General features: G+C 39.6%; 1 protein-coding gene across 9 annotated transcripts in view; it reads right to left on the reverse strand.

The window, feature by feature from the left end:
* Window positions 1-338: 338 nt before the first annotated feature.
* The window catches only part of LOC129361792 (adhesion G protein-coupled receptor L2-like), a 124,599-nt gene continuing 99,979 nt past the window's right edge, over window positions 339-24,958 (reverse strand). For 4 of the 9 annotated variants that reach the window (XM_055032893.1, XM_055032891.1, XM_055032892.1 and 1 more), the window contains 9 exons: window positions 24,445-24,654; window positions 23,015-23,235; window positions 21,873-21,939; window positions 17,972-18,063; window positions 16,411-16,579; window positions 14,501-14,629; window positions 11,313-11,409; window positions 9,228-9,353; window positions 339-2,321 (listed from right to left, as the gene is read on the reverse strand). In XM_055032893.1, coding sequence (XP_054888868.1) covers window positions 1,450-2,321; window positions 9,228-9,353; window positions 11,313-11,409; window positions 14,501-14,629; window positions 16,411-16,579; window positions 17,972-18,063; window positions 21,873-21,939; window positions 23,015-23,235; window positions 24,445-24,654 — 1,983 coding nt within the window. In that variant the 3' untranslated portion in view covers window positions 339-1,449. Of the gene's footprint in view, window positions 2,322-3,829; window positions 3,884-9,227; window positions 9,354-11,312; window positions 11,410-14,500; window positions 14,630-16,410; window positions 16,580-17,971; window positions 18,064-21,872; window positions 21,940-23,014; window positions 23,236-24,444; window positions 24,655-24,958 lie in introns of all 9 variants that reach the window. The other 5 variants (XM_055032895.1, XM_055032900.1, XM_055032897.1 and 2 more) reach the window with 4 other exon arrangements.

Genomic DNA, 24,958 nt, shown 5'->3' on the forward strand with positions numbered 1-24,958 from the left:
CTGCCGTGAGAACGGCATGGGCTCTTTTTTTTTTTTGTTTGTGTGTTGCATTAAAAGGTCAATTCAGATGAAATGCTGTCCCCTGATAGATATTTACAAAGCTGAACACAAGTGGATTTAATGCACATATTCATTTGTAGATACATATTTGCATGAATGGAGAGCATTTGTTTAGCCACAGAAATAAATGGAAAAAAGATAAGAAAGAGCAGACAGATTTCTGCGAACGAGAAAAAGTTTCACATTTATTTAATATCAAACAGGAGTTGAATTAAATACCAGTTGATGATGGGCTCTTACAAAAGAAATAAAATTAACCTCATCAGTGCGGCAATGTCTTTTCACACTTCTCCGACCATGATCTTTTTTTTTTTTAATTACTTAATAAATTAATTAGTGTCAAAGGATGAAACAGTTTTGCAAAAGAATAAAAAATAAAACCTGCAAAATCTGCAAATGCATGGAAGGAAAGGAGTCAAAACTGAAAGTTTCTGTCAAGTCAAATAAATTACACAGGGATCCAATTCCTTCTAATGTTAAGTCTTTGCATGGCCCGGTGTCAACAAATATGCTACTGGCGAAAAACTCATCATTCATAAAAGCAAAAAACACTTCACAAGCAGAGATGTGAACATGGTTTCATATGAACTTATTTTTTTCCCATTTTTTTTATATTCAAACATTCTACAAGTCAAGTGTGAGAGGAAAAAATAAGCACATTTCCAACAGTTTGATTAACCTTGTCTGAAGAATTTTAACATTGAAAGGGCATAACTACTGAATTCTTGCCGTTTCTTTTTTCTTTATCTTTTTCCACTTTGTCTTTTTGTTTTTACTTTCTACACTAGTGGTACAGCAAAATATATATTTTTTTCAGCTGTTACATGTACAACAGTTAATTGTGCAATAGAGAAAAATATAAGGCCTGAGTCTGAATTAGTGGTTTCTTAACTTTACAGTCCTGACGGTGTAAGTGGAGCCTCACTAGTTCTTGTTCTGCACTTCTTGACTTAAAAAGGACCCTGGATCCGTAAAGTCCCCCAGGAATATGCCAAGAGCTTCATGGTTCTTTGCTTGGAGGTTTAAATTTTTTTTTAATCCCTTACTCTTCGATTTTTCTCTCAGTACGACAGAAACACCAGACTTATCTTTGAAACTGCGGCCTCTGTGTTATCCTCTGCACCTCATTAGTCCAGCAGCAGAGCAGCCGCAGCACCACATTTGTCTGGCCTCAGTTGGGTGTGTCTTGTGTGTAAATGAGATTTCTGTGCAAAAACAAAAAAAAAAAAAAAGTCTTTCATTCCTATTCCCAATCCAGGAACTTTTCACTTCCTGTCCGAACAGGAAGGGCATGTGCGGAGCCAGGCCCACTAGGCTCTCTTGACATCACCAGAAAGCACCCAGCTGTTCAAACCTGTACAACAGAGGTGCCCAACCCTGCATCCCCTCTCAGAGGCTGGTGATCAGTTGCATTTGTCCATCGCTTGGGGCGTCTCCGTCCTGCTCACAGTCCTCAGTGCTGGGCGAGATGATGCACCCATCGCTGGTGCCTCGGTTTATGTGATAGTAGGACAGCGGCTGCGGAGCGTCGCCAAGCTCAGGCATGCTCTTGTGATACGCATCCTCGCCTTCGCTGTGAGGCGACGGAGAGAGTTCCTCCTCTTCCTCCCCCTCCTCCGGCGGGTAGGGCGAAGCTGACGGTGACGGAGAGTCTCTCAGATTTGGCATGCTGGTATACAGAGAGTCTCTGTTGTTGCTGGGTGACTGGGAGCCCATGTCCTCCACTGCGGTAACAGTCTCGGAGCCATGGCCACTGTGGCCCTCCAGACGCCTGGGAGCCTTCTGGGCGCTGTAGAGTAGAGAGTGAGTCCTCTGCGGAAGGAGGGGGGCCTCCAGCACCTCCTTGTGGTGGGGGTGCAGGAGCAGCTCCAGGGTGGTGTGGCCTCCTATTCCACCACCTCTCTGCGGGGATGAGGCCTCCGTGTGGTTTGCCACGATGGCATCATCCTCGCTCCCGCTCCCACCCCCTCCTTGATCCACAGTCACCCTGGTGTGGGGAGGCGGCGCGCGGTCTCTCTCTCTTGGGGTGCTGCGAGCCTTAGGGGCCCCGCGGGGCCTGAGGTTGTTGTGGACAATCTCAGATATGATCATTTTCTCAAATGCGGCGTCATCCAGGTTGAGGCCCCCCAGGTCACCAGGGGCTCGAACACCCACGGCTTCGTAGTCATCGTCGCGCAGGGAGTAGCTGTTGTTGAAATTGCCGTTGAGGGGGAGGGTGTCCATGGCGCTGATGTCCCTGCTGTTGCTGAGAGAGTGCTGTCCTAGAACGAAAGGCGGAAAAGCAGGTAAGATATAATTTCTTTTATGTCAACAAAGAAAACCACCACATCATTCACATACGAAGGGTCTTGCAAATGTATTCATAGCCCCTGAACTTGTTTGCGTGTTGTTGTGTAGAGGCACAATTAATCAGTCTTTTGGCATTTTATGTGATAGACCAACACAATGTGGAGAATTGAAGCTGCAAGGCTTCATCTCTATCCAGTAGGCAAATGTACCGGTTGATTAACATTTTTGCCTGTTTCTTCATGTGAAATATCAAAACATCCATTTTCACATCTTCTCACAGGTTCCTGATTGGATTTAGATCTGGACTTTTCTGCACTAATACACCACAGCATGATGCTGCCACCAGGTCGTAGAGTTAAAATTTGACCCCTGCTGACCAGAGCATGTTTGCTCTGCCTCCCCGTTTTCCCTAAAAACCAGGATGAACAAATAATATTTTTTCTGCTCACATATTTTCCACCAGAGCTGTTGATCTCTGCAGCTTCTCCACGGTTACCACTGACCTCCTGGTTGCTTCTCTGATTAACGCTCTCCATGCCTTGCCTGTCAGTTTAGATGAGCAGCTATGTCCAGGTGTGTTTGCAGTTGAATCGTACTTTCTACTTTCAGATGATGGTTTGAACAGAGCGCCGTGAAACGGTCGCAGCTTGAGACATTGTTCTAAAACCCAACTCTGCTTTAAACTTCACTACAATTTTATCCCTGACCTTTCTCATGTGTTCCTTTGTATCTATAACTTATACTTGTAGATAAATTCTAAGCAATTGTTTACACTGGATTTTATTAAATAACATCAAAGTAAAGGTAAAAGTAAAAATGTACTACTTAGTTGAAAAGCTGTTTCATTTTCTTCAGCTTCACAGTTATGAGCTACTTTGTGTTGGTCTAGCATATAAAATCCCAATCTGCATGGAATTTATAATTAGGGCATGACAAAAATTTTAAAAGTTCAAGAGGTGTTAATATTTTTGCAAAGCACTTCAGTTGATACTGCTCAGGACACTTTAAACTTTTGCTTTTTGATCTCAGGTTTGATTTTAATTTCATGTAAGTGCGACAACATGAAAGTCAAAAGAGAACCAATTATCTTCCCGCTATGCTCGTCCTCATTATAGATGACGTTCTCGGGCCAATGTAAGAAATTATCCTGAACAATATTGGAAGAATGAGACCAAAGAATGACTTAAAACTTAAAAATATAAACAACAACATAGATCAAAGTAGCTCATGACCAGGTAACATCACAGCAGCAAAAATGGCTGAAAAATAGGTGATGCGCATAACCCAAGTAGATGAAAACGAGGGGATGAGAAAATGTGTCATCCACAATGAATAAAACATTCCACCTGGTAAAAGAAGGCAAGACTAGAGTGTAATGTCAAACACAGATGGCCAGTCACCTCTTTTACGCCGGGGGCCCCATGAAAACAGCAGCAGGCCCCCACACACCATGAAACACAGACACCGTGCAATGACTCACTTTGCCACCACTCACATCAAGTGTGTCTGCTCAGGCTATCAGGCCTAAGAACAGCTGATTTGCAAACAAAAAAAAAAGGAAAACAGATGCTCTTTCAATTGCAGCAGAAATAACAAAATTAGTGAAATAAGACAAAAGTGGAAGCTTGTAACATTCAGCCTGGATTCAGCTGTGTCCTTCAAAACACAAGTGATTTTTCTTCTAAGTGTTTAAGTTGAATGGAAAATGCATGCATTTGTTCACCAGATTGAGAAGTGAAAGCCAGAAAAAAAAAAAAAAAAAAAAAAAAACAAAACAACTGAATCCAGGACTCTGCAGGTGAAAAGATTCAGCAGCAAGCATATCCAGCCTATGTCAGAACTTTACATACACTTATCACTGATATGAATTTTAAATTCATTTTGGGGGTTTTAATGACATGATTGAAAACATTTTTGGGGGAGAAGAATGGACATAGAAGAAACAACTTCAGGGAATTTTAAAATAACTAGGTTCACATGTTTGAAATTTATCATGGACTATGGAAATGCACACAGGCTCAAAATTGCATATCCAGGTTCAAATACTTACAGACATCCCTACTGATGTTCGCACTACTGTCTTCTAGGAAGTTGCAGAGAAACCACACAGTTTTTGTTGCCACCAGCAAGCTCCTGGCATAATTCTGACCGGATGTTTGAACAGGTTCTTAGCAGAGTTGGTAGAACTAATTTAAAGTGGTTAGTTTCCTGGCACACAGCGAGCTTTAAAACATAAGCCCCTACATTTTCAACTGGGTTGAGTTTGGGGGGAGTTCCAGAAGGCAAAAATTAGAATGTTTATCTTTCCTAAAACCAGTTTTGATGTATATTTGAGGTCGCTGACCAGATGAAAGATATAACTGAGACCAACTTTACACTTTTGACCAAAACTATCATCTCTGACTAAAGAAACAGAGTGTAAAGGCAAGCCAGAACTCAATTTACAACAGGATGCTGATGGAAAACCAGTTCCTAATATCCTCTGACTTGTAAATTTATTGAAACATTTAGTCTCAATGAGAAAAAGGATGTTTTGAGGCATTCTAGTCTAAGACAACTGTGCAAACTGTCAGGGGAACAGTTTGTTATGTTGCCTGTGGTACTTGGACTCTCGCAAAATGGGGAGAATATAGGAAGAAAAGGGCTACCTACAAACTTTTCCACAAGAAAATGATTCCAAAAACTAATGAAACTGGTTTAGGAATAGATAAAGCAAGTAAACATCAATTTTTTGGAATAAGATTGATGCAATAGAAATTTCATTGAATCCTGTTCAATGACACTAAATACTATCTATTCTATTCTATTCTAGTCTGCACTGCATTGGGTACTACAGCTGTTTCTAAGGCAGAAAGAAAACTTAACAATTTAAATTAGCTTCACTGTATTTAACCCTCCCACAGTCTTTAGAAATGGAGTCATTTAAACCCCACAAGGTTTTTTATGTGTGGTTTAGGAAACTGACGGTCTGATGGCAGGACTCCTCTTTCCCAGCTGTCTAACTGTGACACCTCTAATGCTCATCCTGAGTGTTTTGATAACATCTTGGAGGGTTAAAAAGAAGTGCTGTCAATATTCAACCAATAGCTATGCCACAAGTTTGCTGCAGACTTCATTTAACCGAATGTAGGTAGAGATGTAAGGATATATTTGAGTCTGTATGAATATTTTTTGACCCTGTGTTGATTACAGAAAAAAAAAATTATCGTTTTCAAAACTCACTGAAGTTATTTGTCAAATAAACACTAAATCCTAAAAAAAAAACGTGTTAAATGCAAGAGTCACAAATATTATTCAGGTTGATGAACAATATTTGCGCTCCCTATTAAAAAAACAAAACAAAACAAAATAAAACATCAGCAAGACACTTCCTAGATAAAACCAAGTTTGTTCCGCTTTTATATGAACAATGTAGAACACATACAAATGATTAAAAATTACTCTGGTTTTCCACAGCCTGCATCTGAATTACAGTGCAAGTGTTAAAGATTTAAGTGGAAGTGTCTAGTTTGCTTTTAGGATTATTTAATGTGATGGAAGTGTTGGGTTTTTATTGTTTCAGGCAAACAAAAGGACAGCGTGTTAGTGTCGAGTCTCGAGTGAGCTAGTCAGAAAATGAGTAAAAATAACTCAAAATAAGTTTAAAAGCAAAAAGCAAGTGTTTTATGGAAAGTGCCAAAAAAAGAAAAGAGCAAAGAGTAAGGTGATTGTGGACCAGCCCTTATTAACTTTAATGGGGGGTTGTCCGAGATCTCAAATTATACCCATCGCTTTCAGATTAGGCTACTCTATTTTCAGGTTGTGGCTTGAGGGTGCAGCTGTAAATTTTATCTACTGTTCATTGGGCATTGCACAGTTTAACCATGAGACATTTCTGGAATATCCCTCAATAAGCCTATGTTGCTGATTGAGCAACATAGGCAGTTGCCCAGGGTGGCATGAGAAGGGTTCATACGAGCAGGGAGAAAGTGGACTGCTGATAAAGGCTCTGAGCCAGGCATGCATTCATGCAAGGACTTATCCAGCGCAGCTCAATAAAAGTAGTTAAAATAACCTAATTATTTTCACTTGTGAGGATACTGAAGTAGTTTGTTGATTTAGTTAATAGACTGGATTCAGGATAGGTTATTATGAGTTGAATATATTTTGTTTCCGACAAACAAAAGAAAAAAAATGGTAAGAGTCGGGTTTTAAACAACCATATCAAAAAAATCTACAAAGGAGGTAAATAAAAATATTCTAGAATGAGTAAAAAAATTAAGTGCAAAGAGCACAATGCAAATCAAGGTCGGGGTGCTTTTAGGGAAGTTATCAATCTTGTGTCTGGATAGACTTTGCTGCAAAATGTACATTTATCTTTGCATGCAACCTGGATTTTTATTTATTTATTTATTTTTACTGCAGACAGGTATTGTCTACCGGGAAAAGGGAGAGAAATGATGTGAACAGAATTCAACTGGACATGGCGACAGCTGCACTCTGGGAAACGTTCCAACAGAGATTCATTCAATATGCGCTCTCTTTCCAGTTTTTACTGCATCAGAAGAACATCTGCAGAATATTACTTTGTATTAATGCACTTATAATGGGGGACAGGCTCATCCTTTTCCAGGAGCTAAGTGTAATGACTATAGCAGGCAAACTTAGTAAATGCCTGTGTTGAGCTTGACAGCTTCTCTCTATGCGTATTTCATTTTTGGCTGGTGATCTTCGCACCAGGTTTTGTCATTTGTGTGTCATGCTGCTGCAGCTTCCTTAACGTTATTTTCCATATGTTAAATCCTTGACTTTTTTTTTCTGTTTATAAGCATGTGAACTATTTCTTTTGTTTTGCCTGTGTGTTTGAACACAAATAACAACAGAGGACAGCCTCAGGAGGAGAGAAAGAAAGTGTGTAAGGCAAGGATTTATGCTCTCAAACTGAGAATTACCCAGTAATTAAATATTCCCTCTTTTTATCTGTCTCCTGTGCGCCAGAGTTAAAATGCAATTATTCGACACAGATTAGGCAGGTAAACATTTTAAGGATAGAAAGCAGCAGCTAAGTTATGCACCTGAGCTGCTTGGCTGCAGAGCAACTCACCTCAATAAAAATGTAATTAATCAATTTTGAAAAAAAAAAAAAGGATGTAATCAAAAAATGCATCTGCTTTTCAGTAGTTCAGCAGTGGCTCAGTCCAATCACTGCTTCATTAGTTCTAGGCATGAAGTGCGCATTGTGCTGCCAGCCAGCTCGCAGCACAAAACAACAGAGACTGGGGCAGGTTAATCGGAACAGTCGCTCCATACACACTTTTGCCATTCTGCCGCCTTGTGTATTCCCTTTTTATCATCAAGTGCCTGTGAAATAACAGAGGCCTGTAACTCTGCCCGCATTGCGTCATGAGCTTCTGTTTTTTTCTCCTCTGATTGGGCTTCTTTCACTCTGCAAGAGAGGAACTAGGTCACAATGCACCGCGCTGTTCCAAATCAGGTTTATCTTCAGAAAATGTTGAGATTTCAATAAGTTATCACTGCGTGATAAAACCCAATATTACATGCATGAAATATCCATGTTGGTGGACAATAAAGGATTATGATGGACAACTCAGTGGATGCCTGGATTTCAGCTGGGTGGATGGAGGCCAACAGATGGATGGATGAATGGATAATGGACAAACCAATGGATAGGTGGATGAATTATGGATGTATAAATATGAACTGAAGGATGGGGAAACAAATCTTCACTAATCTAATCTCTTTTTTTTTTCCAGACTGACTTCGGATATTTTTGTCAGGTGGCGATAACATATCTGTATATGCATATATAAATAATCTGGACTAAAATGCTGCAGCTGTGTTCACCAAAAAGAAATTCCCACATGACTTCTAAGTAGACCAGATAAGAAGAATACTCTGATGTTAATCTCCGTAATAAAAAGGAAAAACAATAAACAAAACACTTAGAGATGCAAGCCATGAAGGACAAAAGGTAGAGTCTGTATAATTAGTCTGAACATTTTCAGTTATGCCATGTCACAGTCTCAGTCTCCACTGCTTTCACATATAAAAAAATAATAAAAATCCAACATACTTTATGGAACAGTTTGGCATTTTGAGAAGGATTTGTTTTCTGGCAGGGAGACAGATGAGAAAAGTGACATCACTCTCAAACTTCGTCTGTTGAATATGAAGCTGCTGTGACTGAAATAGCATACAGAATAAAGGCTGTTAACCAGGCAACACAGCCCAGCTGCAGCCACCTTTAGTGCTCCCTAATTAACACTTGATATCAGGATCATTTATTAATTGCACAAGTATGTGCAATGTATAAAAAAGACAACTTCCTGCTGGAATATTTCCTCTGGCAAAGGCCGTTAACTTTCTTTTCTCTCTCTCTTGCTCTCTTTCTCTCTTAGTCGGTTGCCTGGGAACAGCTCCGCTCCAAGACTGGCAGATAACCCACTCCAAAATGGCAAATTGTTGTTTTCCAATGGCTTAAACAAATGAGATATAAAGTGTTAATTAGTGCGCTTTTAAGGTCCTGATAGGCTGATTTTGTTATTGAGGCTGCTTCGCCTGATGTTCCAGCTCGCTGTTAAACCCTAACAACCTGCTGTTTTTACACAAATAGGATAAAACATGTTAATTATTGGGCCTTGGAAGAGCTGGTAGGTGTACTTTGAAACCAGAGCCAGGTTTTCACTCTTCACGCTTAAAAATAAAGAGCTAGCTGTAGCTTTAACAGACTAGACCTGAAAGTGGTTGCAATCTGTCTTTCTTTTTCCAGAAAGGGGAACACTTCTCAAAATGCTGTATGTGTGCTTTGGAAACAACCACAAATCTGTGCAAGACAAAGAAAGAGAAGACATGAGGTGGCAGGGGTAGAGGATGTGCACCTGGGGAGTGAAAGGCCGGTGGAGAGGGGGTGTTGCACACCACCGTTTCAGCCAGAAGGTTGTTATAGGGGTTAGTGTCGTGGGTTCGGAGGAGGGGGTTAGTTAGGAGGTAGTTGCCAGTCATCCCTGCAATAACAGGAAGAAGAGACAGAAAAAAGGGGAAAGAATTAGGAGGTGAAAACATTAGAGGAAGTGAGCTCAAGGTTGCATGTTCTTAGGTTTGTGCGGCAATGCATCGGGTAGTTTCCATCAACAAACACTGATACTCGCTGTACAAAACCTTTCGCCGCAGAAGATTTACAGCCTCTGCTCCGTCTGTGTGCGGACAGAGCAGCCGCGGAAACGCTGGTCAAGGCGTGCCGTATCTCAAACAGCTCGCCGATGTAACTGACAAACAACATTATAGGGACAAGTGTTGACCAAAACCTGGCAACATAATCAGCTGCAATGTTTATGTCAGGCAGATTCATCCAAACAAACTCATCCATTCGAGACAGCAGACGAAACATATCCATGCGGCCTACCACAAATAACACAGTGTCCTCATCAACCATCATGCGCTTTTCTAAGCTCTCGGGAATGCAACAACACATCCGAAGTTATTAGAATGAATCGCTGAGAAACTTTGTATTGGCAAGGATCGCTTTAAAAGTGCTGAACTGAAGCCAAATCTGTATTGGCAGAGTCCGGTTCCTGGATTTCATGATGCTGGAATAACTCCCAAAGCTTGCTCTGACCCCCAACCGACTTTGCTCCTCTCTGTCCTCTTCTTCTACCTACAAAGTCACTTCGGGATGACAGTATCTTTAGTCCTGATCTATAACATAATAAACTTCACAACAGTGCTTTGCAAGCAATAAACTGATTTTGTCCTGTTGCAACTTGGAACAGTTTTTTTCATTAAGTATTTGAAACGGTAGTATGCATCTGAATTCGGCTGTAGTTACAGCTAGCTCTTGACTAGCTTTGCAAATTTGGAGACTGAATTTATTCATCTTCCTATCAACTCTGCTTATTAAATTCATCCCCACATTATGATGCTTCCATTTCCATGTTTCACACCAAGGGTGGTCTCCTAAGAATCATATGGAGTTTTCTACAACCACAGATTTTCCATAAGGGCAAAATAGGTACATTTTGGACTACAGTAATTTGACCAGATAACCTTATTCCACATGCTGACTGTGTGGCCTACATGGCTTTTCTTCGTCAGTGGAATTCATCTAGCTCCTCTTTTGGTCCAAACAACTAATATCAGTCCTGTTGATGCATTCTCCCACTCAAAAAGTGGGTCTCTGCATCTCCTCCAGAGTTACCATTAGCATTTTGGATGCTTTTTAAATTAAATTCTTCATTGCCCTTGAAATGTTTTCACTTTCACCTATTGAATTGTTCCCTTTTTGTGCGTTTTTTTTTTTTTTTTTTACCTAAACCTACCTTGAATCTCTCTTTATCCCTGACTTGATGTGTTTTTTGTTCTTAAATATGATGTATGTTCAGTGAAGTTCTCAAACAAAGCTTGAAGGGCAGAACAACCTCATTCACAGTAGGACTGAACTGCACACTGATGGACGATATAAAAATTAGATGACCTCTTGTGGATGTTTAACAGGATTTGTTAGGAATAAAGGGCTCAAAATAAATGAATGCCACACTTTTAGTTAAAAAAAAATTGCATCATTTTCTTTCCACTGTACAATTTTCCCCAACTTTGGCTTGGTCTATCTCATAACAACATATTAATGAACACACACACTTATAGTTGTAATGTGACGAAATGTAAAGGGGTTCTGGGAAGGGAGGCACTGCAAATATATTATTATTTGTCTGTTTCTTTCCATTTATTTAGTCTAAGCAAGCAGAGACAAGTGAGAAAATGCTGCAAAGCTTTGAGAGTTTAATGCATCTGATTGTTCGTTTGGAGAAAAGCAGCATGAAATCGGGCCTTATCTCCCTCTCCCCTCAGTCAGCACGAAGCGATGCAGGCTGCATCCATTGAAGTGTTCACTGTTAATTCAGAGCTTCATCACAAAGAGAACAGAATTCGTGTCTCGTCTGGTGATGACGGAGGCAGTAGTTGCTTACCCTGGTTGAGCGTGGAGGTGCTGTTTATGTCGCCTGAGATGAAGGAAGACTCCGACTGCTTTCTCACAGTGTCGTTCCACATCCGCCTGATGCGGCTCTGTGTTGAGAAAAAAAAAGCAGCCGCTGATTAGTGCTCAACATGGTGCTGTTATGTTTCAAGGCTTCTGGTCCCCAGGCCTGAGTGGCTTTGTGGTTTTGTGATTCAGACCATACTCTCTATAAATTAGTATCTAATTGACGCGCTAGCTGATGACATGTTTGTGTATCACAAAGCTCCACAACATGCTATTGATTCGACTGCTCCCTAAAATTGAGAGTCTTATGGTTTGTAATTTGACTCTGAGCTGCTCTCTTCTACTCTGAGCAGCAAGAGCAGAAGCAGCCACCGAATTCCCAGCGGTGCTCCCTAAATGAGACCTCACAAAGTCTTTGGAGCAGATATCATAAGTGGGATAAGCAGCAATTCTTTCCCACAGGGTGCCCATGTTTTATGTTCAGAGCAGATGCTTTTCAAGAAATCATAAAAAAAATGGTTAAAAAATTATATAAGGTTGAAGAAATCAAGCAAAATTGCCACAGTTTAAAACCTGCTTTGTTGTGTGTTGTATTCATTAATGTTGGGAAAGTTGTTCACAATTTCCATATCCTTCAAATTTTTTATTTGTACTTTGCTTTTTAGGTTGATCAGTGAATCTATAAATATACCAGAGAGACAAATATCTTTCGGTCACTCTTTGAAGTGGGAAACGAGGACACATAACATAACATAAAAGCATAAACGACTGCATTTATGTTGCTACACTCCACACGAAGAAGGATGGTTAGGGAGAGGGTAGAAGACCTGCAAAGTTTAAGGAGTAAGCAGAATACAGTGTAGAACATTTAGGTGCCAACAACATAATGTAGGTCTGAGATTGATGTCAAAAAAGGCCATAGGTCTCACATGAAAACTTTTAGAAAAGCGCTTGATGCCCAGTGCACAACATGATGGAGACCAGTAATGCTGTGGGTATCTGAGATCCTTAGTACGACTAAAGATCTGAAACACTTTAGACCTTAGTACCACAGTACATTTTGAAATATAATAATAACATTTGGTCATATCAATTCACAAGCTCACACACAAGATGTTGTGTGCGATTTCAGTCCGCAAACCTTAATCAAGTAGAAAAGCTATTGGGGAGCTGAAAGGAAGAGAACAAAAGGCCTTGAGGCTTTTAAATAGCTTTAACAGAGGTTCCAGTCAGTGCGGAACCTCTTTATTCTGGTTCAATATTTCTAAAACAAGCTAATTGATCCAAATGAGAGAGATTTTCCTAATGCTAAATATAATCTACGGCTCAACGATCAGAAAGAAGACTTAATCATATTAAGTATTGGCTTTATGAATGAAACTGAGCTGCATGCTTTCTGGTTCACATAACAAAGTCTAAAAATAATAAACAGGTTTACCTATCTATAAAATTCTGACATATGTATTTCTTGCTTGATCTGACTTGTGTCATGAAATAAAGCATCTTAAATGTTTTGTACAGCATCATAACAGTTGTGGCTGTAATTTGTTTACAAATATATCTACCCATCATTATTTTGACAAGCTTGGCTGACAGACGATGGCGACTGCTTTGTGAAAAAGTGTAAATCTTTCATTCATTATCTGGCTGAGAGGCATTTCCTCCTGTCAGACTGATTGTAAAAATGCCTCACCTCATGAGGACTTCAAAAGATATTAGATTTAGAAAACAACCAAGAGCATTTTTTTTTATTACTTTTTAAACATCTTGTTGTGTACTACGTGGGTTTTCTCCATAATCACAATAAGTACTACTGTACTTTTTTCTGTATTAAATTTCTTCAACCAGATAGAGATATAAAAGCGTTAAAAGAACAGAAATATTAAAGACAAAAGCAAACATGATGCTGGTAGAAGCTGGGAAGAAACTTATTATGAATCCTGTACTGACAGAAGCTGAAAGCCCACTCAGCGAGCAAGAAGCCACTGCTCTGAAAGCAGCAAGACAGATTACAGTTTGCAAATGCACCTGAGCAAAAAAGATGAATTTTTAAAGGCATTTCCTTCAAAAAATGCCATTTTGTCCCTAAAATTTGAGTATTTGGAGTATTTCACTAAAATTTAAGTACCATTACCACATTTGGAGAAAAAGCAGGGATGCTTGCAAGACTGAACTCATCCTCCAAACAGTAAAGTATTGGGGATAACAGGTCTCAGAATATAGTTTACATTTATCTTTAGAGGAATAGACGTGTATGCAATTTCAAACATGCAAAGAACTGTTGCAACAAACAATTTTTATTTAGGTATCATGCATGCAGATTGCTCAACAATGGTACTCAAGCAGTACATTTGATGACACTTGTTTAATGCAGCATAACAAAGTTTTAGAAGGTAAAGTCATTCATAATTGGAATGTTCTTTATGTTTTCAACAGCAGAAATATCACTGTTGATTTAAATATTTCACTATTTAGTAAAGTAATATTGTTACTGTGGCAATCATCAGTAATATCACAGATTAAATGGCATCATCAGGAAAGAACATGTTGTGGAAAATACTGAAGCAGCATATACCTAGAAGACATAACCAATATGTCATAACAATCATCTTCAGAAAAGAACAACCAAATTAATTAAAAAGAGAGAATGGCCTTTTTGCAGTGAAGTAAAAAGGTCTTTAAACCTCACTGAGTTCCACCAGTTCTGTCAGGACGAATGGGCCAAAATGCCAGCAAACTATCAAGCTTGTAGGGGGAAATTTGGAATGTTTCAAACCCAAGTTACACAGCTTAAAAGGCTATCCTCTCAAATATTAAAGACATGTATGACATGTTCTGAATTTGCAGGTTTGGCATTTTTCCATATAGGAAGTATAAGACACTGACATATAATAGGAAACATTCAGTCAGTGAGGCAAAAAACATGTCTTTTTATATGGTATATGTAACCATGCGCTTTCAGCTGAAGTCACACAAAGGCCTCAACACTTGAAGGTTAAGTGACTATTGGTGTAAACCTTTCAGCTGGATTTCTTGACATGAAAATGTAGCAAAATAACTCAACTTATTTTTAAAAAATCTAAAAGATCACGAAAAAAAATAGTTTTACTGCTGAAAACCTTTCACAGACATAATTTCATAGCTTAAACTCTTGCTTGCTTCTTGTTGGCGTACCTGTGTAGCAGAGGAGTAGCGGGCTGTGGATCGAGACGTGGCTGCCTTGGCCGAGCTGTGGGAACTCTCAGAAGGCAGAGCGCCACAGCACTGGGACTGATGGAAACATTTGCTGTACTCCTTCCGGACCTGCAGAGCAGCAAAAAGATTAGGACAAACTGAACACACGGACATAGAGTTTGACACGTCCGCCTCTCCTCAGGGAGAGGTGCAAATCCCAAATCTTTATCTACTGGCAGCCAGCCGACAGCAGTTTAAATGCCAAACCTTCAAGAACTGGGATGACAAGAAACCTGTAACATGCCACAAATTAAAGTCACCCTCGAATATCTGTTTTGCTTAAGTAGGAAAAATATTTGTATATGGATAAATATAAATTATCCATATACTTAGCATTGGAGAATGAATGTGTTGGGCTTACATTAAGTGAAATTTGGAGTTAAATTGAAAACATATAATCAGTCACTCATCCGTATGCTATGATTTGACCAACTTCAAATTCCTTCTCAAATAAAATTTATATGCAACCAATAAATGCAATAACAACAACCAATAAAAAATCATTTTAAAGTATCAATGTTTTACATCAGCCATTGATTCTATTAATTAGAAGTTTAATTATTGCAGTCCTTTTTTCTTTTGTTCATAATGCAAGTTTTAGGGAAATAAAGCTTTCTCAGAGCTCTAAAACCCAAGCCAACTATTTTAATTGTATAAGTTTAAAGTGCATGAAAGAGGTAAACTTACATAGTGCCTTGCTACAGTATTCATATTTTGTTTTGTACTCAAAAGATCTAAATGCATTATAATGGGGCTTTATGTGAAAAATCAACACAAAGTAGATCAAATTTTTTTAACTAGAAAAATTCTGAACGATGCAAGTGATATGCATTTATTTGCATTAAGTTCTCTTTAGTTTGATACACTTAAATTAAATCTTGTGTAACCTACTGGAGCCAAACGTGACTGAATAGATGTAACTACTCAGTAACTCTGGAGATCTGCAGCTGAGGTGGAAAACAAGACTAATGTCAATCCACAAATCTGTCAAGAAAAAAGCTTTTGTTGAAGCAAAGCTGTAAGAAATCGGACCGCCAGTTGTATAAAGGTGGAAAAAAAACATTCTGTGGTGAGTTGAGACTAAGAAACACGACTAAAGCAATATTACCGCATAAGCAACATACTCGTAAAAAAACGACAAACAGCTGTGATTTGCATTTTCTTCGCTCCTATCTTGATCTGTACGTCAATATCTCTTTGTACCTTCATATGAGAGGAGTGGGCATCTACGACTGAGACTATCAGATAGGCTCCATTTTGTGTATGTATGCACAACTGAGCTATGGATGTTAGCTGTGAACTCGTGCATTCCAGACATTCCTTTGTGATCCTAACGCAGCGCACACTCATACTGTGATGATGATGATATATGTGATTTACTATGGGGTTAGCGGGAAGAAAGATGGAGCGTAATACATGGCAACCCTGGAAGAAACTTTGTTTGAGGATGTAAAAGACAAACAACCAGAGCCACAGAGGAGTGAGTTAGATCAAAGGATACTTATCTATTCAAGCGTTCCAGTCAAAAGCTGGACGTAAATCAAATTGAGTATCTGAGGCAAAACTTGAAAACAGATGTCCTCTATCCTATTTGACGTCTTAAAAAAGGAATTAGAGACTATGGATATTAGATAGGGGTATCAAGAGTAAAGAACAGCATATTAAACATGAAGTATGTGTTCTGCACATCTAATGTGACATAAATCCCAGTGAAAAACTTTGAGATTTGCAAAAGCTGTAAAAGTGTGAGGTGTATTAATACTTTTGCAATACATACTGCATGGCAACTTTACAGATAAACAAGTTCTGTTTTTTCACTCCTGCATTAGTCCCAAAAGGCAGTTTCTTACTTTTTTCTGAAGCAGACAGTGAAAGATGAAGATAAACATCCCTTGCAGAGTGTTGAAAATGGTGAAGAGGTAAGCCATCACGATGGACGACTCGTTGAGGAAGAACAAGCCGAAGGACCACGTGAGTCCCAAAAGACAAAGCAGAGCAAAAGCTCCCAACACCCATGACCTGCAAAAAAAGGTGGAAAAGTGATGATGAACTACTGCAAAAAAAAAAAATCGTGCCACATTTCAAAACTTCTGAGCTGCACTTTAACACAATATATATTTTTGGTTTACTTTTTCTGCTCTGGAAATGTTGCAGAAGTTTTGACAAATTTCTGGCACGGACAGTTAGATATAAATTTAGCTTCTTGGTCTGCATCACAGTTTGGTAGCTGAAAATATGGCACAAACAGCAGGCTTGACTTGATTCCTTAAGAGGAAAGTCTAAAGGACATAAGATAGCCTAACAGTCAGATTCGGTGACAAAAAAGGCAACAGAGAGAGGGGAGTCCTACCCATTTCTGAGAAAGATCTAGTGAGTGTAGAGAGAAGGGGAGATATAGACCATCAACATGTCACTTGAAAAGAAATCAGAATAATAATCATGTCTTATTAGTAGACATGCTGTCCACTTGTTTGTGCTTCTTCTGCAGGCATATAATTTTGTTTTTGGTCTGGGGGAAAAAAAGCCAGACAACTTTTTAACAAGTTCCAATATACACAGCAGAAACTCTATACAACACAGCGGAAGACCTTAATTAATGACAGTTAATGGGTTTTGACTGCTAGTTGTGGTTGCACAAAATGCAGAATCCACAAATGTGTCATTTATGTGAGCTAAAACAAGCAAGAAAGCCAATTAAAATGTCTTATTTTGTTCATTTTTTTTCAGATTTTTTTTGGTTTGGACCCAAATCTGAGTTGCTGCCTAAAAATCAAACGCCTACATAACATATGCTGGCATGCTGTCAAACATATTGTTGAACAAGGCTCCAAGCGCAGAAATGGTCAGGGAATTGCTGTTTTATCAAACCAAAGCAGCCCACTGGAAGCAGGGAGATGGAAGAAAACCCCCATCCCTAAAACCCACTTTATATAATTATTTCCTCTCCTTTTTACACATCTTGAAATCAACAAGACATATGGTTGGGATCTATCTTCCAAATGCGCCTATAAACTATGTGAGAACACAGGAGCAAAGAGACGCCAAAAGGTCAGAAATGCACTTATGAAGAAATAGAATAGGCAATATACCCATGAGTGGCGCAAATACTGAAATCATAAAAGTGAGCTAAAAAAGCACCACCAACAGATGGAAAAGGAAAATAAAATCTGAAAGGGTAAACCATGGGTCTGGCTGGAAGTAAAATCAAATAAAATGTGTAGGTCAAATACAACTTTTGAAATTATAGCAGCAAGGCAGAAGTGGCGATGGCGCATATTATTTTCCTCCTCGCATATAAACCACCATCCCTCCCCCTCATACCTTTCTCAGTACACACACACAAACACACGCAGCCACAAAAGAAGCAACAACACACCCGGCCTCTTAATCTCCAAGAGTGACACCCCTCACCTGATACCCCCCAGCCTGCTTGAGTCGGGTTTCATGGAGGTGGAATGCTTCACCATCTTGTACATCGTCACCACCAGGAAGATGACATTGACCTGTCAAAACAGATGTGCATCAGGGTTAATAGACTGCACTAAGGAAGGCTTCCAGTTCCATGTGCTCGCAGTGCAGGCTTAGGTGCTGTCAGTAGAGATGTAGTCAGATCCTGTCCTCACAGAGAGTGCTGTGAAGCACTCCAGATATTCTAATGTGTTTAAAACCACGTATTTAAACACTGCTTGCATTTAAATATTCAGTTCTGTATTAAGACATTTTCAAACATGGATGTTTAATCACAGCTTTTGTCTCAGGAGATTTAACTGAATTAAGAAAAAAAATCTGTTTTACTTGTTAAACAGAGGACACAAACAAAAGAATATTTTCTTGCAGAAAAATGTTAGGACCCCTCTACTCTCTAATCCCTAGACTTATCTCCTTTGGCTGAAATAACTTTGATGTCTCTGGTATTGGAAAGGATTCTGTTCTTCTCACTTCCAATTGAGAAATGCTGAAGGGGTTATGATTGTAGAGCTAATTTTAGTTTTGAGACTAAAATGAATAACAAATTACAACATTTTGTAGAATTTCTGGGAGTTTTCTTAGAATTTTCACGAAGCATTGTTTCGCCAGATAAAACAACTTGACACAAGCAAATAATGAGTGTCCACATCATCACTAAATAGATGGAGTGGTAAAATAACCAGCACGGCCAGAAGCCTATACATGTGTATATGCTCCCAATTTGCAGAGTTTCATCACCATGACACTTCTAAATCCAGATCACTTATACTGGCATATTTTTTATGTCTCTTTTTGTTTATGTATAAACCAATTACAGTGAAGACAGTATCACACCTAGCGACAGGGTCAACCGTGCCATCTCAGTCAGGTAGACATTTCTGTCCCTTTTAGCAGCTAACTGAGTCACTCTTTTCTTGTGGCCTTTATTTGAAAGTGCTGTGACAGGAAAGTAGGGTAATGAGAACGAGGGAAGACATGTGGCAAGGGAATCGAACCTGCAACAGCTGCGTCAAGGACTAAGGCCTCCTTATGTGGGCTTGTCCTTAACCCCTGCACCACATTAGCGCCCCCAGCAGGAATTTTTTTTGAATAAAATGGGAGTTCTCTGAGTGGAGTCTGAAAATCTTTGAGAACCTGGGTCTTGGTCTTTTTCCATGTTCTCTCTCACAACTTCACTTTGGTCTATATGTTTTCTTAGAAAAGCACACAGTACCGGATATTATTTACTTAGGACAATTTTCCTTTTGAAGTTGAAAGTATAAGATGAAGAGAAGCCTATTCTTTTGCCTCGTTGAAAGTTGTATACATAGCAAATTTTCTTATTTAGCGAATTGCAACTACACTCTTAACTCAGCTGTGACATCATTCCTAACTCTAAGCTCCAACTTCTGAAAAGAAAAAAAAATTGACCGCAGCATTAATCCAGGACAATTTAGGAGAAAAAGCTGCAGGAGAGAAGTTGACCTTCCAGCAGGACTTCGACACTAAGAGCCACAAAAGAAATGTTTAGATCAAAGAATATTCATGTGTTAAAATGGCCCAGTCGAAAAATCCCACAGAGATTCTTGGATAGCATGAGAAAATTGTTTTTCAGCGATGCTTTCCATTTACTCGGATTGAACTTGAGCTATTCTGCAAAGAATAGGGTGAACATTTAAGTCTTTAGTTGTGCAAAGCTGGTAAAAGACATTTTCAGAAAAACTAGCAGCTGCAATTGCAATTGACTATTGACTCTTGAAGCTGAATACAAAAGTATGCCGTGTTTTTGATGTCTTTGTTTGAGAAATACTTTGAGAGACACGTATTATTTTTGTCCAGTTATAAATAACGTATTACTTTGTCTTGGCCAATCCCCTGAAATCCCTTTAAATGAGGTTTGTGTTTGAATCGTGACAAAATGTGAAAAAGATTCAAGGGGTAATACTATTTCTGAAAGACACTGTAGACAGAAACCAATATAGTATGAGAAGAAACACTTCATCTTTTATTGTGTTGGCTTGAAAGGAAGCAACACACCTTCAGTGAGAGGTCTATGAAAATTTTATACTGATCATAAGACCTGACTTTCACAGAGAAAATCAACAGCGAGAGGTTATCACTTTGGTCTTCCTCAGTCGGCTCGAGGCTTTGACACGAGCTGCGTTCTCTGTTTGTCTTTCTTTCTCATGTTTGTCATTACAGACAATGCCAAACACAGAGCGCAATTACATGAGATGAGGACGCACGCGCGGCAAAGCCCAAACAAATCTTAACACGTCATGGCTGAAAGCTCGGAAAGCTTTCGGAGAGAAAGGTGGGGGTGGGAGCAACGGGAGCTGAATGCCATATTTTAGAGGCAATTTCTACCGAGGCCAGGAAAAACATTTAAGTGATTCAAACCATATATCCAGAAAAGGTTTCCATGCTCTCAGGATGTCTTTCTGTAAGCACCGCAGGGCCTGTGGCCACAAAAGGAAGGGAGGGGATGAGCTTTGATTTGGTCTGATACCATATTTAACTGTTCAAATGTGCTGCACTAAAGATTCCATGAAAAACAACAAGGGTATACGGATCCTTTTTACTCCCTTAAGAACTTCAGGTCAACTAAAATCGCTTTTTCTGTTAAAGCTTAAAAATTTTTAAGTGTAGAAAAAAGGTGAAGTTTACTGGGAGGCAAACAATAATTATAAACATTTTTGAAGTTTTTGTCCTCCTACAGGAAGAAAGAATCCCAATTATCCGACCATATGGATGCAGTCTGAAAAAAATGACAAGATGACAGAAAATAGTCTTGGAAGGGAAACAGCAGCATGTGAAGGGCAGGCATATGTAACCGAACAGCGGCGGGGAGAAAGATAGAAGAAGTAGGAGCGGCTGCGAAGACAGAAAGAGGCTTTTAGATCACAGAGTTTTGTCTCCCGGCCACTAGGGCCAATTTACGTCCACACGAGCCGAGCGGCTAGAGATACATTTAACACAGCCGTAAGTGATGACACAGATACAGCGAGAAGGACAGACGGATGGACGCCGAGTAGAGAAGCTAGGAGGCACTCTGCAGAAAGCTGCATATGGATCCCCACCCCCCAAAAAACACCTCCTCCTCTACATGCTTGGTCTCTAAGGAGCCATCCTCCACAGTTTTCAGGTCTCTTACTTCTCTGCCAAATAAAGCACATAAAACCAGTGCAGGAGTCCATGCAGCTCCTCTCATGGTTTTGCATGTTTATACAACCGTTGGACTCGTTTACATGCATGTTCCTGCATAGACATTCGCCGTGTGTTAGTTCTCACCTCTTCTGCAAGTGTGTTGTGAATTTGCGGCGAACTCGGTGTACTCTACATGAAATATTAAGAAGTGAAGATGGAGATGTCTGTGTGTTGGATTGGCTGGGGATGTGTCATGATCCTCAGTAGGGCAGTGCACTCTGGTAATGGTTGTCTGGCCCACCCACTCATTACTTCCATGTTGCCCCCCCACCACCACCACCATCCCACTCACCCCTCACTCACCGTCATCCCCCTTGTTTTCCCACTGAGCAAATGACCTTCATGCCTGAAACGATTTCTCCTCCTGATTGCAGGAAGGGGAGTATTCTCTAGTTGAGACGAGAGGACCGAAAAGCTCCGCGTTGTTACTGCTCAACAATTCTGATTTCATAGGATTTCATAGCTGAGTGGACACTGATGTCCTCGTGTCAGCTATAATGGGACCACTTTCCTTTCATGCAAATTGATCTGAGAAAGCAGAGCTAAGAGGCTGCCAGCACACATGGAGAGAAAATCTATAAACTGTTTCCAAAGCTTCTCTGCGATTAAAGAAAAAAAAAAAAAAAGATCCTACGCTTGCACAAATTTTAAAACTTACCACTATTATGAAGGTCACTGGTCCAATGAAGCTCCAGATGAAATGGTTATCCACTCTCAACCAGCATCTGGAATACGTAAAAAGGAACATTTAGTTCATCAAGTCGTTTCTATGCCAAAACACTGCTCAGTCGTATTGATTAGTGCACAGAGGAGCTGGTTAGATGATAGGCCATGGCAACAGAGCAACTCTTCTGACCACAGTGAAGAAAACTCGACCTCGAAAGGGTGTTGGAACTGTGCCATGAGATGCTGCAGAATAAAAAAACAATTCTTATCGCGCTTGTGTTTTCAGTTTTTAAGTTTCAGTGTTTGCAAATGTGCAGACTGGGCACAAAACCATTGTCTGTCTTGAGATTGCACTGAGAGTAGGTGATGATAGCAACCTGAAACTTGTTATTATTTTCATTTTATTTCTTAAGTGGTTCCTTTTTTACTGTTATTGCTACTTTTGATTGTCCTGGTTTAGGGCTCACCGCTCTGCCAGGTGTTGGGCGTGGTGATTCTGGAGGTCATTTCACCTGGTGAGCATTTAAAGATTAAGAATCCAGGGATAGGTGGTTGTGGCAGCTTGCCTGGTTTTTCTCATATTTGTCATTGTTGTGACCGGTGCTGTCATTAGCAAACAATGTTTTGCAGGAAGTTTTAAAAAAGCAATACCCTTTCCTTTGGTCTTTATTTTTCAGAATGCATAAATGAAGTGAGGACAGCTGCAAGAAATTGGGAGAGTGAAACATGACGTACACTTTCATTCTTCAAATTATAAGATTAAAGCCTTCCAAGTTCTAAGTTTACTGGTTGGATAAAGACCAATCCAGAGGCACATAGACTTCTTACTGATAAGGGCAGTAATTATCCATTTGCAAAGAATAAAAAGAATAAATAAATAAGAACTGGCAAGCCAGTCAGCCAGCACATTCATTAATGCTTTTCCTAATACAGACTCCTCTTTCTGCAGTGACAGGCTGTAAATTTGCCATGGGCCGGAGGTGGAATTACTCCCTGTGATATTACTGTCATTAGCACAGAGCACCATATGCATGCTGTGTGGGTGTGTCTAAGTAGAGAAGTTCATGATTTTTGTTTTCATATCATTTCTGGGCAAAACCAGGAGAAAGGATTCACCGAAGGCGGATCACTTACGCCCGCTGTGTTCCGTAGCTCCTGTAGTCAATGGCTGCAGAGATGCCAACAACGACCGCAGGGACGAGGTAGCCAGAGAGGTAATAATACTTTCTGCGTGAGAACTCGCTCTCGAAGACCTCGACCAGCATGAGGTACAGCTGCACACCCTCCAAACACATCCAGGTGAACGCAGCCAGAAAACAAAAGTGGAGGACTCCGGCAATGATGGAGCACACCAGCTGAAAAGGAAACACACAAAGGAGTTGCACACAAGAGGATATTTTAGTTCAGTTGAATATCTTTTGAAATAAAAAAGAAATAGAATTTTTAATGAGATTATTGCATGTTTGTTGTCATAGCATAAAACTATAATGCCCCATTACGCTTTATTTACTCAAACTGAGTTTATTTCTTCATCTGAAGTATTCATTGTATGGTCTTCAGCACCTTTAATAAACTTCACCATGTCCTGTCTATCTACAAAAGGTCTATTGGTTTGAGTTTAGCCTTCAAATGTTCATATAGTTCTAATTAGTGAACTATTTGAAAGCAAAGAGGACAGCACATATTGAACCTGCATTCACCAAAGATGCTGACATCAATACAGCAAATCGATGCCTGTGTTGCTTTCCAACCGTTTCTTAAAATTACAAACAGTTCTTCAATGCATTTTGTGGGGATTTTATGTAATCGACCAACACAAAGTAGTGCTACATATTTTCAACAACTATGGATCTGCACATAAAAATCAGGAAAGTGTGGCAAGAATTTTATATTACAAGGCACTCGAGTCAAACTTTGTCTCTAGCAGCTTTACATATGAAAATACTATAATTTGTGAACAGCAGATTTTAGGTCTTGGCACATAAATCCAAATTGATCTAAATCTTTCAATCAGCTCTGCTAGACACGCTTTTTGCCTGTCCCTTTGGAAGGAACTTATCATTACCTCCACCATTTATTACGGTCAGGATGCGTTCTGAGTGATGTCTAGATTTTGTTTTCCAGGACACAGATTTGCATGTTTTATTGTGCCACAGGTTTTCTCTATTCCACATATGGCAAAATGTAAATTGAACTTCTTACGTCTTTCACTCAACAATCTCTTTCCTCTTCCCAATCTTCCATAAATTTCATAGTTTTCATACTTTTGTTAATAGGCCATCACTATATTAGTTGAAAACGACAACATTGTTGTTTATCACAATGATTTCTGGGGCAATTTATTGTCTAGCAAAAGTTGCTATCATGACAGGCCTATTAAAGACACTATAAATGTCTGCCATTCCAAGTAGGCTTTAATTTTTCTCAGATGTAGCTATTTTTCTTTCTTTTTGGTGCAACATTTAAAAAGACTAATTAGGAGTGAAATTTAGATTAGTAAATGTTAATTGCTCAAGTTGAGACAATTAAAATTAAGAGCCACTGTAGCATAATTTCCCCTGTACCTTTGGCTCGGTCATGTGGATGCCCACGAGGAAGAGAAGCTCTCCAATGAAGAGGTTGAGACAGAGGTTTTTGTGGATAGTGTTGCGGTCACTTTGCAGGCCTCTGAAGAAGCAAAACGTGAAGAGGCTGATGGCCAGGCACACCAGAGACACAGCGACGCCCATCCTGGTGATGACGGAGAGGAGGACCTCGTGCATGCCCCTGTCTCTCTGCAGAAACACACACGGAAAGCACAGACTCAGTTTTGCTCCTGCACTACTCATCATAATAGCTGGCATTTGCGATTTTCTGAGATTAAAGTCCAGTCTGGTGGAAACATTCATCCATGTAAAGAAAATGGAAAATCATGAGGTGTTCAGTTTAGTTTTATAATAGTCATATTCATTCAGTACTCTGCACATTTAGTGGCACCCCGCCTAAAGATGAGCAAAAGCCATTAATATGAAATAATATTTTATTGCAGTAACTTGTTCTTGTACTGAAAGACTACATTTCATTTAAGTCTATTTATTC

Source organism: Poeciliopsis prolifica, unplaced genomic scaffold (genome assembly GCF_027474105.1).
Source record: "Poeciliopsis prolifica strain line A6 unplaced genomic scaffold, Auburn_PproV2 SCAFFOLD008, whole genome shotgun sequence".
Classification (NCBI taxonomy): domain Eukaryota; kingdom Metazoa; phylum Chordata; class Actinopteri; order Cyprinodontiformes; family Poeciliidae; genus Poeciliopsis; species Poeciliopsis prolifica.